General features: G+C 33.0%; 1 protein-coding gene across 4 annotated transcripts in view; it reads right to left on the reverse strand.

Moving 5' to 3' along the window:
* Positions 1-19,355, reverse strand: part of PTBP2 (polypyrimidine tract binding protein 2) — a 75,523-nt gene that overhangs the window by 35,667 nt on the left and 20,501 nt on the right. For all 4 annotated transcript variants that reach the window (XM_040627002.1, XM_040627000.1, XM_040626999.1 and 1 more), the window contains exons 3-5: positions 14,027-14,102; positions 1,047-1,219; positions 18-161 (exon numbers count right to left, since the gene is read on the reverse strand). In XM_040627002.1, the coding sequence (XP_040482936.1) occupies positions 18-161; positions 1,047-1,219; positions 14,027-14,102 (393 nt within the window). The remainder of the gene's footprint in view (positions 1-17; positions 162-1,046; positions 1,220-14,026; positions 14,103-19,355) is intronic.

A 19,355-nucleotide genomic window follows, 5' to 3' on the forward strand; every position in this document is an offset into this window, starting at 1 on the left:
TATCTACACATACTCACTTGGTTTAACGTATTATCTGTTTTTAATTCTTTGTGATTGGAGTACTGGATATAAATTGGTTGGTTACGGAGATGAGGTGTCACAGCGGAATAGTAATTAACCATAGTAATAGCTGCTTCCTCTGTTGCTAGTTCCAAAAATGCCTGAAAATTTAAATAGCAAAAATTGGAATACTATGAATTATATTCAAGTAAACCTCATTATCTATAACTTATTCAGCCAATGAGAAAAATCCATATCTAGAGTATAACCTTCCCAGTTAACATTTAGACACTCAAATAAGTTATCCTTACTTTCCTTATTTTCTGTACACCACAAATGTAGTCCAACAAAGGCTAGAGAAAATAAAATCTAGACATTTTTCAATATCAGAATTTTACCATTCCGATACTAGAAAACATAAGCGATCTCAGAGTTTTTTTTAAAGCAGCATAACTCAAAAGAGACAAAGGAAAAAATTAAAAATTAAATATTAGATTATTAGTGACATTAATTATATTTAAGGGAATGTTAAATTTCATAAATTCTTTTAAATAGTATCATTAGAAATTTTAAAACAAAATCTTTTTAATACCCCTGAGTCTTTCTGCCACAGATACATTTATTCAATGAAGAATACCTAGGATTAGTGACTATTTTCTTCTAATGCTATCAGATAAATATTTCCATGGGATAAGATTAAAGGATAAGATGCTACTGGTGCCCCCGCTGTTTTCTGATATTACAAAGAGTAGAGTCACAATAAAAGAAATCCTTCATTTGCATTCATTTGTATTTTCCACAATCTCTTTATAACAATCCAAAAGCGAATTCAAAAGGCAAAATTTGAAAACTATAGTGACTCATTCATTTTGGCTTCCTAGCATTAGTTTCTCAAACAGCATTACCAGGAAAAGTCAGAGTAAGACTTTGTTATGTTCTTTTAGAAAAGTCAGGACTATATTCTATCCTTTTATTAGGAGTTAGCTAATTCACACATACTGGGTAGTTTGCAGCTTAACATTTTATAGGTCCTGAAAGAAGCATACCTGATTTTTTCCTTTCAGCATAAGGATGTTGGTCACCTTACCAAAAGGTAAGCCTAAAGCAATGACTTCAGTTTCTGTCACTTCACCAGGTAATTTTCGAATATGAAGTACACGAGAAGGAGCACCATCCATTTTATCTTCTCCTTTAAATTTTTTGCTATCATTACCATTGGCTGAAAGACATTTAAAAAAGTCTTTATTAATTTTCCTCATTTGCATAAAAACCACAAAACAAAGTTTAAAAAAGAACTTAAAAACATAGCTGAATACACCTGAATAAAAATTCAAAAGCCAGGCTTCCAAAGGAATAGAGAAAATCATATCCACCAATTATTAAATAGAATTACATTATCAATTAAGATAATTATTAGATACATGTTTCTGAACAATATATGTAAAAAGTAACAAATGATATATTCTCTTCATACTCTGATACTCCCTCGGTGGGTGAATAGTTTTAGAAGGGGTGGCTACTAAATACTCATATTTTAGTGCTAAATATTATGAAAGTTTTCATTTTAGATGAGATATAAGAACATGAAATGAGGAAATAAGGACTTTTCAAAATCATACGACTAAGCACACTTTCCTATATAAAAACACTCCATCCCTGGAAAAGAAAAAGGACACAAGAAAATGTACAGCCCTTAGCTTATGAAACAAGTAGGCCATTTATTACCCAAGAAGTAAGGAAGATTGGGTCTCTCTGGGTTACAGATCTGTGATTCTTCAGAAGACAAAGTACAATAATTTGGACTTCTTTCCATGATCTTTTCCCTTCCGCTCCCCAGGTAAACGCACAAACTTTTGGTTTGTGAATGTAAAATCAGTAATAATTAAAATGATTTCGAAGAACTAAGGCAACAACAATGTAGTAATGCTTTTATTTATGTACATAGGTTGTATATAAATTGAAGAAATCTTTAATCACATCATTTCCCATATGTTATTCAGACTTCTTAAGGCTTTTAAGATGTTCTTTCAAATGCGAAACAAATAATATGTTAAAAAAATGTAAAAACTATTTCTATTTGTATACTTCTCTTCCAAACTCAGAAGTCATTTTCTACCTCAATTCTATAGAGAACATCTTCACCTTTGATCACTCTATCTCTTTTTTCCTTGACTGACCTTTGTTCTTTACTGGTATTTACTTGCAGCTTTTACATAAACGGTCTCACTAATTTGTAATTTGTTAAATCCATCCATGGTCAAAATACTGTGAGCCCTCTCATCCTTACCAAATTTCTCTGTTCTCACAACACCCTTAACAATTCATTTCTAGTTTTCTTACTTCCCTGATTCATTTTATAGCTGCTTCAAACCCTCTGCTTACATATTCATTCCCAATAATAGTTGGGAGTTCTTCAAGCTGTTTTGGCCCCAAAGTCCTATCTTTACTTGCTCATGTGAACACTCCAGTACTTGGGTCTCAAAAACCACCTTCTCATTTAATTTGTAAATCTATTCTTTTAGTACCACTCATTCACCAATATTCTAATTCTATACTTCCAACTGTCTATCAACCTGAAGTGCAACATTTCAAAACTTTATGCTTCTACCTATTTATACAGCAGAAATTAGCAAAACTAAAAAAAATAAGTACATTCTCAATCTCTTAAGTCTTTCACACTCAAGCATTTATAAAAAAAGCACTGGTAGCATCCTTTATCAAATGTGAAACTGAGAAGAAAAGCAGTTTCAATTCCAAGCAGTTTTAAGTTAGACTTCAGGGCAAAGCATAATATTATAGAAGCTGTTGGCTTTAAAAAAATAAAAAATAAAAAGAATCTGAGTTATGAAAAATGAATGTCTGTACACTTTACTACTTTCTTATCTGGGAAAACAGAAATTCCAAAGGGTTAACCAGAAATGCAAGTAATATACAGAAAGATACTTCCGTTATTCTGCTAGCTGTTAAGCCAAGACCAACAGCTACCACACAAAAAATCTTAGGTTTATTGTAAAAACTGGCTGTAACTGCATTTTTAAGAAGCCGCATAGCCTACTTGCCAAAAGTACCATACACATGAGCTAGAAAAAAACAGAAGCCTAGACTAAACTAGAAGTCTCATGTGCTGGAATACTCGCAAAGCATTATAACAAAATGAAATGACATTATATAAAAATGTCTTCACATAAAATGAAAGTCCCAAAGAGTTCTGAGTAACATAACAGAATCTATGGAATGATTTCAGTTCTTTCACACAAAGCAAAATGTCACACTTTTAGCAATAGTAAATCCTGCTATTATAGAATAACAATTAGCAGCACTGGCAGAATTAAAGGAATATTCCATATCCACAGCTATAAAGAAATGACTCAAGAATTTTACAACTGTCAAGGTTCCTTCACTGACAAACAGTTACAAACTCCTTTCAATAAAATCCAATCCCAATACTAGTTGGAGTTAGGGGTTAGGTTTTTTTTTAATGTTTCACTTTTACTTCTGGAAGAACTAAGGTATTACAAATTAATTTTAATGCACTGACTTATTAGATATTTACCGGAGACTTAGGTTCTAATGACATTAACTTTTTTCACTTCTTTGACACAAAAACCAGGTATATATTTAGAAAGAAAGTCTGGACAGATAAGGGAAAGGCCGTTGAGATACTTTTAGAAACCAAATTCTATAGTAAAGTGAAATTGAGGAAACATTTTGGATATGGCTAGAATATAAGAATGAAATCCTGTTCTGTATCTGATAACCATAAAAGTTTCTTTATAACATGGTCTATAAAACTATCCTTGAGACACCTGGATGACAATGGCATATTTTTCCAGGCAAGTATAATCAATCACTAGTTCTTAAAAGTCTTTTTTGCAATTTGCTCTTAATATGCAACAATATTCAAATTAGGCTCTGTGAGAACATAAACAGACTCTTCCCATCTTTTTATGTTATGGGGAAAAAAATTTTAAAACTCAGTGTTTCCACTGTGAATAAAGGTAAAATAAATTGAATGCATATAAATTTATGTTAAAACAAGGCTTTAAAGAATTTTATTCCATCACTCCAAGACTCAATTCATTCTTTGGTCATAAAGTACATTAAGTATCACTGCCAAACACGCTTTTAACAGATAATTCTTTCCACCAAAAACAAATCTCCTTTTCTACTATCTTCCCTTTGTTAATGGGACTATCATCCATCAACCCAGTGATTCTAAGCCCAAACTAACACTTCTCCCAAACCAGTCTATTTCCAAATAACTAAGAAGTTCTAATTTTTTGATACATCATTTCCTCCATATTCTAAGAACCTAAAAATCATACCTTAATATGTCCGAGGCAGATTATTGTAAAACTTTTAACTGTCCTATGTACGGTTAGTGACCCCCCACAAAATACAAATGGAAGAAAAATCCTTTCTAAAATGTAAATCTGGTAAAGTTCAAACTCCTGAACAAATCAAATCCTATATCCAAACCCCTACACCTATCAGGACTCAACTTAAGTCATTCCCCCCCTCTCTTATTTCACATTCCAGCAAAATAAAACTAGGCATAGTTCATGATTCCCACACATACCCTACTGTTTCAAACAAATTTTGGATTGTACAACTTTGTTAATTGATATGGAACATGTCCAATACTGCAGAGAATTCCTTGTACTTCCTGTTAATCCCAACACCCACAGGCAACCACTATTTATACTAAAAATTGATTATCTGTTCTTTAATTTTATAAAAATGGAATCACACAATGATTCATTTCAGTGATTTCTGTTTTCTGTCTGGCTTCTTTTGCTTCATATGCTGTCTTAATCTTCACTCATGGTTTTGTTATTTGTTAATAGTCATTCTTTTGTTACTAATTAGTAATCTACTGTATGATTATACCACAATTCATTGACCCATTTTCCTACTGACAGACACTGGGTAATTTCACATTTGGGACCATGATGAATAAAGTTTTTATATACATATTTGTACAAGTCCTTTTCATTGGGGGAAAAACCTAGATGTATAAGTACCGGGTCATAGGCCATGTTCATGTTTAACTTTGTAAGATACAGCCAAGCTGTTTACCAAACTATTTTACATTTTTACCAGCCATGGTAAACTGTTCCATTTGCTCTATATCCTCATCATGTTTTTGTTGCCAATCTGTTTAATTTTAGCCAAGATTCTAGTTGGCATGACAGGACGCCTCACAGTAGGTATAACGTGTTTTCTTGATGACTAATATGTATTTTCATGTGCTCATCAGCCATTCATATACCTTCTTTTGTCTTTTTCAAAAACTTAGGCTGTTTGTATTTATAGATGTGAAAGAATCCTTTCTTTTTTTGAAAGAATTCTTTATATACTCTGCATACAAGTCCTTTGCAAATATATGTATTAATATGTGAATATTAGTATCTTTTTCCAATCTGTGACTTGCCTTTTCACTGTCTTAACAATGTCTTCTGATGAGAAGTTTTTCATTTAGGTAAACTGTCTAGTTTATAAATTATTGCTTTATGGGTAGTGGTTTTTGTGTCTTCTCTAAAAAATATTTACCTCAAGTTCATGAATATATTCTACAATTTTTTTAAAAAAAGCTTTATATATTTAGTTTCTTAGGTTTAGGTATATATTCATCTATTATTTCTGTACTGTATTAAGTAGTTTGAGTTTCTTTTTTTTCATATGTGTTTCCAATTGTTTTCTGGCACCATTTCTCCAATTGAATGACCAAGACACCTTTGTAAGTAATCAGTGGACCTTAAATGTAGGAGTTTATTTCTGTACGCTATTCTGTAAATACTAACCTTGCTAATATTAAACTGTTCCATTATGACAAGTTTACAGTGAATCTTGAAATCAGATCATGTCAACATTTTTCTTTTGGAAAATGGTTTTAGTTCATCTAGGTTCTTTTTTATTTCCACATAAATTCTAGAATCCATTGTCAATTTCAATTTAAAAGCCTGTTGAGCTTGACTGACTTATAGATTCAACTCCATTCAATTTAGGGGAAAATGACATTTTAACATATTGAGCCTTCTAATTCATGAACATAGTTTCTTTCTCACTTAGGTCTCTAATATCTTTTTGCTATGTCTTGTATAGTTACTGGTGTCCATGTCTCTCACATTATTTGTTAAATTTATTCCTTGATATTTCCTCATTTTTATAAAAGCATTTTTTTAAAATTTCATTTTCCAATAATATGCTAATAATATCAGCAAACTATTTTTGTATATTGGACTTGTATTATGTAACCCTTCTAAATTCAATGATCAGTTCTACAAAACATTTTGTAGATTCCTTTGGGTTTTTTATTTTAAAAATCATGTTGGGACAACATGGATGGACTAGAGTGTATTATGCTAAACAAAATAAGTCAGAGAAAGACAAATACCATGATTTCACTTATATATGGAATTTAAGAAACAAAACAGAAGAACAAGGGGAGGGAAAGGAAAAATAAAATAAGATAAAAACAGAGAGGAGGCAAACCATAAGAGACTGTATAGTTAAGAGAACAAAATGAGGGTTGCGGGAAGGGAGGAGTTTGGAGGGATGGGATAAATGGATGACGGGCATTAAAGAGGACACTTGCTGGGATGAGCACTGGATATTATACATAAGTGATGAATCACTCAATTCTGAAACCAATACTACACTATATGTTAACTAACTTACATAAGTTGCATTTAAAGAAAATTACATAGCAAATAGAGTCGAATAGCAAGTTTATACAAAGTCAGATATTTAAAAATAGGAACCAAATACCCTATGTAGTATCGTGAACTGCCAGAAGCATCTACACTTCTCTGTAATTATACAAATAAACTCAATTTCAAAAAAAAAAATAAAAATGTTGACTGTGAATAAGATAGTTTTACTTCTTTTTTAAACTTTATGCTTTTTATTCTACTTGCCCTAATGTAAGCAAAAAGCTGGGAAAATTGTGAAAACAGACATCCTTTACCTCATTCCTGTTTTTAAAGAGAAAACATTCAATACTTCATTAAAGATTGGAATTTGTTTTAGGCTCTTAGACGCCCCTTATTCACACCTTGTGGAAGTTCCCTTACCTTGCTAGTTATCTGAGAGATTTTTATCATGAATGAATGCTGTATTTATCAAATGCTTTTTATCCTTCTAGTGACATGATTCCCCCCCCCACCCCGCACCTTCATTCTATTATTGTGATAAATTATACTGAGTTCACTTGCTTAATGTTAAACCTTACAATCCTCACGTAAGCCTCAATTAATAATCATGAATTATCATTTACATATTGCCAGATGTGATCTAACACTTTGTTAAGAATGTCTGAATTTATGTTAATGAAAAATATTAGTTTCAAATCTTGATTTCTCATATCTTCTTTGTTAGGTTTTGGCACGAGTTTGCCATCAGCTGCTACACAGCATCATAAAGTAGAATTTGCAATATTCCCTGCTTCTCTATTTTCTAAAAAAGTATACCGAAGATGGCTATTATTTCTTACTTTGAAGCTTCATACTTGAGTAAAATCACCTATGAGTGAAATCACCTATGCCTGAAGTAATCTTTGTGGAAAAATTTTAAGTTTATTTTTTATAATAGACATAGAGCTAATCTGTATATATTATGGAGTAATAGTTTATGTCACTTTTGATAAATTAGGTTTCTGAAGGATTTTGTCTATTTCACCTAAGTTGCTGAATTTATTGGCATTACTGCCGTTTGTAATATTGCCTTATTTTCCTATTAACATTCTGTAGGATCCGTACTGGTACCTCTACTTTCATTCCTGATATTGGCATTATAGTTCTGATAGGATTATTAAACCTTTTTTCTAATATAAGCATTTTCTAATATACGTATATAGGTGTAGACATATTTTCCCTCAGGTACTTTCTTGCATTACAGCCAACAAATTGTGATATATTTTCACTTTTATTCAGTCATAAAGATACCCACCCTTGTATTTTCCTTAATTCATGTTCAGAATTACGTAGTTCAATTTCTAAATATTTGGTAATTTCTTAGATTTCTGTTTTTGAGTTCTACTTAAATTCCACTATAATCAGATACTATATGAGCTTTTCAGCCATTTGAAATCTATTGAGCTATTTTATGTCCTAATATATAGTCAGTCTATCATGGTGCTATGTACACTTGAAAAGTTATTCTGAAGTCAGGTTGTAGTTTCCTGAATATGAATTAAGCCCAGCTGAAGGACATTGTTTAAAAAAATATTTTAAAGATCTAACTGTCCTATCGGTTACTGTTAAATCAATTAATGTTAAAATATCCAACAATGATTACAGACTTGTTTCTCTCCTTAGTTATTTAATGAACTCTAAAGCTCTGTATTACTGACATACAAATGTTTTCTAATATATTAACACTTTAAACACATGAAATATGCTTTTTTTTATATCTGGTAATACTCCGTCTTGAATTCTACTCTGTCTGAAGTTAATGTAATCAGATCAACTTTCTTGTGCTTGCTGTCCACACAGAATATTATTTTCCATCCTTTTTACTTTCAGTCTGTGTCCTTTTACCTCAGTCTGACTCTAGTAATAGGTACTGCAGTTAGGTCTTGCTTTTTAACCCAGTCTGACAATCTCTGACTTTTAATTGGAATTCTTAGATCAGTAATGTCCAAAAGAAATGTTCAGCAAGTCATATAATCTTAAATATTCTATTAACCATACCAAAAAGTAAAAAGGAGTGAAATTAATTTTAATATATTTCAGTTCAATATATCTGAAATATTACCGTATCAACACACATTATTCTTAAAAATCAAGTATTTTACATTCTATTTTTGATACTACGTCTTTGAAACACACATGCACCACATATACATCTCAATTAGGAATAGCACATTTCAAGTGCTCATAGCTTCACATAGCACTGATTACTACAGATTAAGGTTTTGGGCGTTTTTTTTGCCAATTTACTTTTACACATTAGTTTAGTGTTTAGAAGTTACTGGGTAGTTAGAAAATAAATAGATGTTAAACTAACTTCTAAACACTAAACTGATGTGTAAAATTGGCAAAAAAAAAAAACAAACCCAAAACCTTAATCTGTAGTAATCAGTAGCTATGTGAAGCTATGAGCACTTGAAATGTGCTATTCCTAACTACCCAGTGTTTTTGGTGGTGGTCTTGTCTTGCACTGCACTAATAGAATATTCAATAGTATTCCATTTTAATCCATCTATGGGCTTTTTCTTTTTAAACAGCCCTTTTGAGGTTTTATTCACATACAATAAGCTGCATATATTTAAGGCATACAATTTGACAAGGTTTGATATATTCATACATCCATGAAATCTTCTATAAGAAATACTGTAAGTATATATATATCACCCCCAAATCTCCTTTTACTCTTTGCAACCACGTCCCCTTCGGACATCCCCACCCCCAAATCCAAACTGTTTAGTTTGCATTTCCTTGTGTTTTATATAAATGGAATCACACAGAATGTACTCCTTTTTCCCACTTCTTTCACAGCATAATTATTTGGAGATTTATCCCTGCTACTACATGTATCAGTGGCTTATTCTAGGAGTCTGGTTGGCTCAGTCGGTACAGCAGGAGACTCTTGATCCCAGGTCATCAGTTCAAGCACAACGATGGGCGGAGAGCTTACTTTAAAAAAATAGCTTATTCTCTATGACTGAGTGGTAGTTCATAGTATGCAATGGAATACAATGTCAAAACTGCAATCCATTTATCCATTCAGCTGTTGATGGACATCTGGATTGTTTTGGGCTTTGGGTATTAACAAAAAGAGCTACTATGAACATTCATCTTAAGTTTTTAAGCTTTTTTTAATGAACATGTCTTCATTTTTCCTGCATCAATGCCTAAGAGACAAACAGCTGCATCATTTCATAGATGTTCAAGTTTTTAAGAAACTGTCAGATTATTTGCCCAAGCAGTTCTACAAGTTTACATTCCCACCAACAGTATAAGAGTTATGGTTCTTCCACATCTTTTCCAACACTCAGTATGGTCAATCTTTTAAATTTTAGCCATTATAATAAGGGGGTAATGTTTTCTCACTTTAGTTTTAATCTACATTTCTCTAATGATTACTATACTGAGCACGATTTTCATGTCTTTATTTGCCACATGTTTTTGCTGATCAAGTACTTTTTGCCAATTTATTACATTGGGTTGTTTGTTGCCTTCATTTTTAGCGTTTATACAGTCCAAATTTATATATATTCTGAATCAAAGTTCTTTGCCAGCCATATGCTTATAAAGATGTTCAGATATTCTATGGCTTGTTTTTTCATTCTACTATCAATGTCTTCTGAAAAACTTTAAGTTTTAAAACCTGATGAAGTTCCATTTGTTCTTTTATAGATTATGCTTTTGGGGTCCTAACCCAAGGTAACAAAGATTTTCTACTATGTCTTCTAGAAGTTTTATAATTTTAGATTTTATTTACATCATGTATGGTCCACTCAGAGCTAGTTCTTAACTATGGTATGAGATACAGGTTCAAGTTTTTTTTTGTTTTCTTGTTTTTTTTTTTACATATGGGTATCTTAGTCAAAAAACAGCTGTCCATAATTATGTAGATTTCTGGATTCTATTCTGTTCTATTAATCTATTTATCTTTCTTTATGCCAATATGGCATTGTTTTGATTTCTCAGCTTCATATTAACATTTGAAAACAGGGAATCAGTCCTCCAACTTTCTCTCTATTCACACTTAACTGTACTTCCTTGTATCTTTTTTTTTTTTTTTTTGGAGATCATTTCAATATGCAACCTTAAAAGAGTCTATGTTCAAGTTAATATTCTATCTTTTCATATAAATAATAAAAGCCCTACAACTGTAAAATTCTACTTTCACTTAGTGCTGTTGTCACAGAAACATCTACATACATATGTTTTTTTTTTTAAATGTACGTAAACAGTCTTTCAAAGAGATTTAAAGGATTAAAAGAGAGCTTTTTTAATTTACACACACATTTACCATTCCCGGTACTCCTGGTTTACCTCCTGCAAATCCAAGTTTTTACGTAGTATCATTCTATTCAATCTAAAGTTAGCTTTTTTTTCCTTTTAGTGAAGGTGTTGGTCTCCTGTGAGATGGCTTCTTCCTGACTGTAAGATTTGCTCTTTATCATTAGATTTTCAATATTTTGACTATTATGTGCCTAAGCGTGGTTCTTTTTATTTACCCAACTTGATATTTTTCTTAAAATTTTAGAAGTTTTCAGCCATTACTGCTTCAATTACACATACTTGGCCCCATTCTCTTTATTTCCTCTCTGGAACTCCAATTATACGTGTATTAGACAGTTTAATTGTCCCTATGATAGATTTTCTTCTCTCTGGGAAACTTAATTTTTCTATCCATGTGTATTCAAGTTCAAAAACCTTTCTTTAGTTGTCTCCAATCTGCTGTTAGCCCCAGTGAATTTTTCATCTCAAATATATTTCAGATTTCTGTATGCTCTCTACTTCTCTTTTCTCTCTTAACACATGCCTCTACGTGTTCACTCACTATTTAGTATTTTCCTTTATAGCTTTAAAAATATTTATAGTCCTTGTCTGTCAATTCCATTATCTAGATCATTCTTGTGTCTGGTCCTATTTAATGCTTCTCAATTTTATGGAATGTTCTCATGCTTTCCATAATTTGCAATTTTTGATGGTATGGTGGATACTGTGAATGACGGTTCACAAAATAAAGACTGAATCATGTCTTCCTTAGGAGGTATTGTTTTCTTTAGGCAAGCAACTAAATTACTGGTGATCCTTAATGTGTTGTCAGGCTAAACTATATCAGTTTCTTAACTTAGTCCTAAGGTTGGCACTTGCTATAGTGTGTGATCCACTCTCTTAAGGACTGGGCTTTCTGTAGTCTAAATTAAATGCTTGAGGTTGTCTCCAAGATGTCTGTATTCTGACTTCCCAGAACTCTAAGCTCTCAGAGCACTAAACAATCTTTTGAAACCACCATTCTAGCTCTCAGCCCCAAAGCAGGTCAGTTCTGACAGACCATGCAGTTTTTCCCAACTGCACACAGGCAGCCCAGCTATTATTCAAAAACACTGAATCAAATGAATCCCCACACTGAATTTTCACCCCTGCCCTATGCTCCAATCCCTGGAGAGCTTCCTTTTTTAGGACCGTTCTCCACAAATCCTAGATGTCTGAGCAGCTGAATTCCAATCTGTCTTTTGGCTCAGTGAGACTTCCATACTCTGCTTAGATTCCCCTTTCCTATGCTGTAATAGCAGGGTACCCCAAGGAAGAAAGCCAAAGTGATTATGGGATTCACCTCATATAATAATGACCCTATTCCCTTCTTTCAGGGATCATTATCTAGTACTGTCTGCTCATCAATTCTAGACAACAGTTGTCCAATATATTTTACACAGTTTCATAGTTGTTGATTTTGGAGGGCATATCAGTGGGAGAAGGGAAAGCTGCTATCAGTTATTCTGTCATAGCCCTACATATTAATTTTTAAAATGTTTCAACTATTCATCACTATATATATTGTTCTAAAAAATGATAGCAAAGCAGCATTACAGACATTTGAACCTGTTTAATTATTTGTATACCATACTTTGACTATCAAAATCATGGCCTAGTGATTTTGCTTTGTACTCATGGAAAAGCCAATAATAATAATGTGTAGGCAAATTCATTTTCACATTATTATGACTAGATATGGTAAATACTTCATTACAGTTTTTATTTAACTGAACTGCCAGACATGTGTATGTGTGTGCTGAGGTGTACATATTCATAAGCAATAGCTACCTGGAGTAAATCAAAATGCTTCCAGTCTTTTACAGCCCTTTTACTATTCAATACAATTAATTCCTCAAGTAAGTAATTCAGGAAAGGAACTTTGGTTTTAGGTAAACAATGTAAAATGCAGGGTTATAAGGTAAACTAATCCAGTTGTCGTCGTTGTCGTCATCATCATCATCATCATCAGATTCAAATTTTGGTCCATAAAACTAGGGTCCAAAAATTAGTTTACATTTGTTTAGACAAACATTACAACCAACAATGTTATTTCAGACATATAAAAAAAAAATACCCTAAGTATGAAGATAATAGGGAGATAACATTAAGGAATGCAATTCAAAGAATTAAAATACTGTTACAGCAAAGAAAAAAGGGTGAAAGCACACAAAAAAGACAACTATACAGCTGAATCTTTTTATTTTTATTTAGTTCGGCTTTAGGGCTTATGGGATATCAAATACTTAAAACACAGTAATTCCCTTTATCTGCAGCTTTGTTTTCCATGGTTTCAGTTACCAGTTGTCAACCACAGACCAGAAGCAGATGATCATCCTTCTAAAATACTGTAGCTTAACACTGTATCACAATGCCTACATTATTCACCTAGCTTCATCTTATCACACAGCCATTTTATCATCTCACATCATCATCAGTAGACAAAGGGTGAGTACATCCTTTTATTATACTATATTGTTATCATTGTTCCATTTTTAGTTGTTAATTTCTTAATATGCCCAGTTTATAAACTAAGCTTTATCATAGGTATGTATGTATAGGAAAAAGCATAGTATATTTAGGGTTTTGTACTACCTGCAGTTTCAGGCATTCCCTGCAAGTCTTGGAACTTATCTCTCAGGGAGGCACGGGGACTATGTAAAAAATATTCTAAGACGTGCAAACACAAAAACCAAAAAGAAAAGTACAAAAGGGGCAAGAAAGAGGGGACTTAGAACATGAAAGAAAAATGGTTATATTTTTTTGATTTAAAAAAGGCAATCAGACTTAGGTACTTGCCCACAGAAGTCACCAAGTTTAGGTTTTTTACTTCTTAGTACAAATTTTTACCCACCTTACACACTTTTTTTTTTTACATATATATACTCTAGTAAAGTTTCCTGTCGCATTTCAACAGAAACATTTAATATAAATTATAAAAGGCTATTCTGATAAAAGACTAAATTTTAGTTTTAACATTATGCCCCATAAAATGGCAAATAATTAAGCAACACTGTTAAGAAAGAAACACTTACCTGTAACCACCATGCTGCTCATATTAGAGTTTGGACTACTGAGAACACTGCCTGAGAGTAGTTCGTCAGATCCTCTCTATAAAAACAAAAACACGTTAGCATAAGACATTTTTAACTTTAAAAATATGAATCTGTCACTTATCTATATTTTTCAAATATTCACTGAGAAGCAAACGTCAGCTGTTACATTATTGGGAATAGTTTTAAATTTTAACCCCTAAAATAGAAAATTAACTGCACTTTCTTGTCAATCTGTCTCCCTTTTCCACAAAGCCAACAGTTTTTCCTTCTTTCCTTTCACCTAAGTGTTGGTTCACTATCAACAATAAAAATGTTCTCTTTTTTTAAGAGCAGTTTTAGGTTTACAATAAAAATGAGAAGGCGACAACAGAGATTTCTATACACTCCCTGCCCCCATACATACATCGCATCCCTCATTACCAAAACCTCCCAACAAAGTGGTAGCTATTCCAAGGATCAACCTGCAATGACACATCATAATCACTGAAAATCCAGTTTACCCGAGGGTTCACTCTTGATGTTATACATTCGATGGGTTTGAACAAATGTGTAAGGACATACTTCTATCATTATGTTGTATAAAGTATTTTCACTGCCCTAAAAAATTCTCTATGCTCTGCTTTATTCATCCTTCCCCGAACCCCATCTCTGGTGAGGGGGAGCTACTTTGAAAAGTAGTTTGAAAGTTTTATAAAACAAATATACTCTTACACAATCCAACAATTATGCATCTTCAACTCCCAAAGGAGTTGAAAATTTGATATACACAAAAAACACTGTACACAGATATTTATAGCATCCTTATTCATAGTTGTCAAAACTTGGGAGCAACCAAAAGTCTTTCAGTAGACTGAACGAATAACTAAACTGTGGTATGTCCAGACAATGGGATATTTTTCAGAAGTAAAACAAAACAGGCTATCAAACCATGAAAAGATAAGGAGGAACCTTAAATCCATGGAATTAATTTTTAAGAGTGTTAACTGTGTCTCGATTCATTCTTTTGCAAGTGGATGTCCAATTGTTCCAGCAGCATTTGCTAATGAGACTGTATTTGCTCCATGGTATTGCATTTGTGCCTTTGTCAAAGATGAGTTGACTATATTTACGGGGGCTCTATACTGGGCTCTCCATTCTGTTCCACTGACCTATTTGTCTATTCTTTCCCCAAAACCACACTGTCTTGACTAATGTAGCTTCACAGTAAGTGCTGAAGTTGGGTAGTGTCAGTCCTCCAATTCTGTTTTTCTTCAGTACTGTGTTGGCTATTTTGGATCTTCTGCCCTTCCCAGAAACTTTAGAATCCACCTGCTGATATCTACAAAAAAACCTGCTCTAATTTTGACTGGGATTGCATTAAATCTATAGATCAAGTTGGAAAGAACTGACATCTTGACAATATTGAGTCTTCTATTCACAAACATGGAATATCTCTCCATTTATTTTGTTTTTGTTCCAGTCATCAGAGCTTTGTAGTTTTCCTCACATAGATCTTCTATATTTTGTGTTAGATTTATACCTAGGTATTTATTTCATTTTCTGGGGTGCTGTCAAGAGTACTGTATTTTTCATTTCAAACTGCGTTTGTTCACCACTGATATACAGAAAAGCAACTGACTTCTGTATATTAACCTTGTATCTTGCAACAGTGCAGTAATTGCTTATTAGTTCCAGATTGTCATTTCTTTCAGATTTTCTACACAGGCCATCACGTCATCTGCAAACAACAATTTTATGTTTTCCTTCTTGATCTGTATACCTTTTATTTCCTTTTCTTGCCCTACCACATGAGCAAAAAGTTCCAACAGAATGTTGAAAGGAACTGATGAGAGAGAATGTCTTTGCCTTGTACCTAATCTTAGAAAGTGTTGAGTTTCTGACCATTAAGTATGTTAGCTGTAGTTTCTTTGTAGATTTTTTTTAACATTTTATTTATTTATTTGTCAGACAGAGAGAGCATGCACACACAAGCACGGGGAGTGGTAGGCAGAGGGCAAAGCAGGCTCCCCGCCGAGCAAGGAGCCCAATGCGGGGCTCCATCCCAGGACCCTGGGATCATGACCTGAGCCAAAGGTAGATGCTTAACTGAATGAGCCACCCAGGCACCCCTGTAGATGTTTTTCATCAAGTTGAGGAAGTTCTCCTACCACTATTTCTAGTTTTTATGATGAGTGGATGTTGGATTCTGTCAAATGTTTTTTCTGCATCTACTGCTATTATCATGTGACTTTTCTTTTTTTAGTCTGTTGATGTGATAGATCATCCTAATTTTGTTTTCATAGCAAGTATGCAATATGGCATTAAGAAAAGGGGCCCTAGGGGCGCCTGGGTAGCGCAGTGGTTAAGCGTCTGCCTTTGGCTCAGGGCGTGATCCCAGCGTTCTGGGTTCGAGCCCCACATCAGGCTCCTCCGCTGGGAGCCTGCTTTTTCCTCTCCCACTCCCCCTGCTTGTGTTCCCTCTCTCGCTGGCTGTCTCTGTCAAATAAATAAATAAAATCTTTAAAAAAAAAAAAAAGAAAAAAAAGAAAAGGGGCCCTGTAGTTTAGCTTCTATGTACCAGCTATGTAACTAGTAAATTACTTAACGATCCTAAGCTTTAGCTTCCTCATTCGTAATACGGAGAACATTTACATCAAAATCCTTGGGATTAAATGTTATAATACATGAACAGTGATTACCAGACAGCACACCTGGCCCACATCAGCAGTGTTCACTATAATATTCCCAAGTGTCAACCAAGCCCGGGGTCCACATATAATTTTTGACTAAATAAGTGAATGAATGTTTATTACTAACAATTGCCCTAGTTCTCAAAAAACAAAGACTCCCATAATTTTCAAAAGTATACCTGACTTCTTTTCAAATATATCTTATCAGTTTACTTTTTAGATGTTTGTGTGAGTCAAAATCCTTCCACCTCAGTGGATTCATAATTCCGGAGATGAGGGGTGAGGAAGCTTAGATCTACTGAAGTATAAAAGGAATTTTGTAATTTTTTGTAAAATTCATGTAATTTTGACATGATGCATGCAGGACACTTCCTCCTTCCTTCAAAGTATGTTCAAGAATGGCAAAGTCTTAATTTTTTTAAAAATGCTTTACTTGTGAGTTTTCTCCCTCAACAATGATTTCACACATACTGCCAGAATAGTAGGTTTAACAGTCTTCATAACTGAATCAGCAGAATGTCAAGTTATCTGAAATTCTAGATATTTTTACCAAAATTACTGAAAATGTTTATAAACATTATTTTTTAAAAATTATGTTGGTCTTTCCACTGAGTATAAAGCTTACCAACTTCTATGCTCCAAATAAGTTATTCTACAGTACTGAAAAAATATTAATGTCTCCACATTAATTGGTAGAACAATTTTATTTGATATACCTTAGCATAGATGCTTAAGTTGGAAGAGATAAAAATCAAATGACTCAACAAAATAGTGATTGATGGCTGTTTCACAGTAGTGACTATTAAAACAAACTGAATAAGAACTTAAACTCAGATTAACAACTTCTACTAAAAATATGTATTCCTAAAATTCATCTAGGATGGATGTCAACTGATCTTAGATTCAATTAAAAAAGGAAATTAAGTGTTAAAATAGGCATTGTTGTCCCTCCATTTTAAATCTGACCACAGAAACTTTTTTTCCTGTGTAACAAAAATGACCATTTCATGAGAAGTGAACATCCCACAAAAAATAATCAGGAAAATGCTAATATGCAAAGATACGATCTATATGTTAAAAAAAAAAAGGTGTAAAAAATAGTATGAGTAGAAAAAGTACAGTTTAAATGATATTTTACATTAATTTCAGTACTTAAAACTTTTTTTTTTAATCTTCGTTATTGGATATCCCGTTCATTGTAATAATTTAATCCAAGTACCATCTATCACCCCCAGGTAGAAGAGCTGCTGAAGCTATCAGGAAGGCAAGCAAGAACTGAAGACTGAGGTTGACAAGAGTCCCTGGGCTCTGTTAGGTTTCAGGACTGAGAATTGCCCAAAGACTCTTTTTTGGAGAAGAAGGAACCGTGACCCAAAGTCTTGGGGGCAAGGATGCCAATCAACATCAAGTCCCTGAGAAAAGCTAGATTCTCAGAAAAGAAGATATTCAGGTGAGTATTTCTTTAAACACAAAGGTGCTGCCAAGAAGACGTGCACTGGGTGCTAGCTTCCTACTAGAAGCTGTGGAAGCACTAACTCATACAACCAATAAAAATACGGAATATGGATGGCAATAATACACTGAAGAGGATCAATAAAAAACAAAAGTTGATTTTTAAACAAAACAACAGACAAACCTCAGGGTGAGAATAACCAAAGGAAAAAACAAACAAGACAGTACAATTATGTATTTTCAGACCATGCAGACAAGAACAAAAGCTTAGAAAATAATAAAGCAACAAGATGAAAGAAAGTCGGCCCAGTGAATAATCTCGTCAAGCAGAATACCACCATTTTCTTAAACCAGCAGGACTTTAGCTTATGAGAATAAACTTGTATGTTTATACCACTATGTTCAGCATTTAATACAATAACTTAGCCTTCACCCTCTTACATACTATTGTTAACATAAATTGGAGCAATACTTTGAAAAATAATCTAGTACTACCTTGTAAAGTTCAACATACTCTACATCATAGCAATATTTATTCTTAGATATATACGCTCAAAAACTTTAGCACACGTGCACCAATACAAAAATGTTCAGAGCAGCACTGTTTTTAAGTAAAAAATGGTAAATGACCCAAGTGAATTCCAACAAGAAAAGAGATAAATCAGGGTATTTTCACAGATTAATACTATACTGCAATGAGTATTACGTAACTATATACAAAAGCATGGCTAATAATTAAAAACACTGTTAAAGTAAAACACAAGTCACAGAAAACATAAAAGGGGCATACCATTTTCATAAGACTCAAGAAAACACAAAATAATATATTTTTGCCATATACATGACAAAATCATATATAAAAAGGATAAAATAATTCCTGGCAATCACTACTCATGGCAGGGTGGAAGGGAGATTAAAAGAACACAAAAGCATATGCAACAGCATTGATAACATTCAATATTAATTCCAAATATTTAGAAAATTCAAGTCCAAAAAGATAGAAAATGTGAAGTTCTCCCCAGTTCAAAATTTGTTATCATTAAATTTATTACAATTCCTTTCCAAAAATTTATATTTATCTGTTTCTAATATTCATACAAAACAGAATCACACCATAAATGCTGCTTCACACCGTCTTCCTCATTTAATAAAATAGCTGAGAGATTCTTAAACTCAACACTACTAAA

Source organism: Ursus maritimus, unplaced genomic scaffold, assembly GCF_017311325.1.
Source record: "Ursus maritimus isolate PB19 unplaced genomic scaffold, ASM1731132v1 scaffold_12, whole genome shotgun sequence".
In the NCBI taxonomy this organism is placed as follows: domain Eukaryota; kingdom Metazoa; phylum Chordata; class Mammalia; order Carnivora; family Ursidae; genus Ursus; species Ursus maritimus.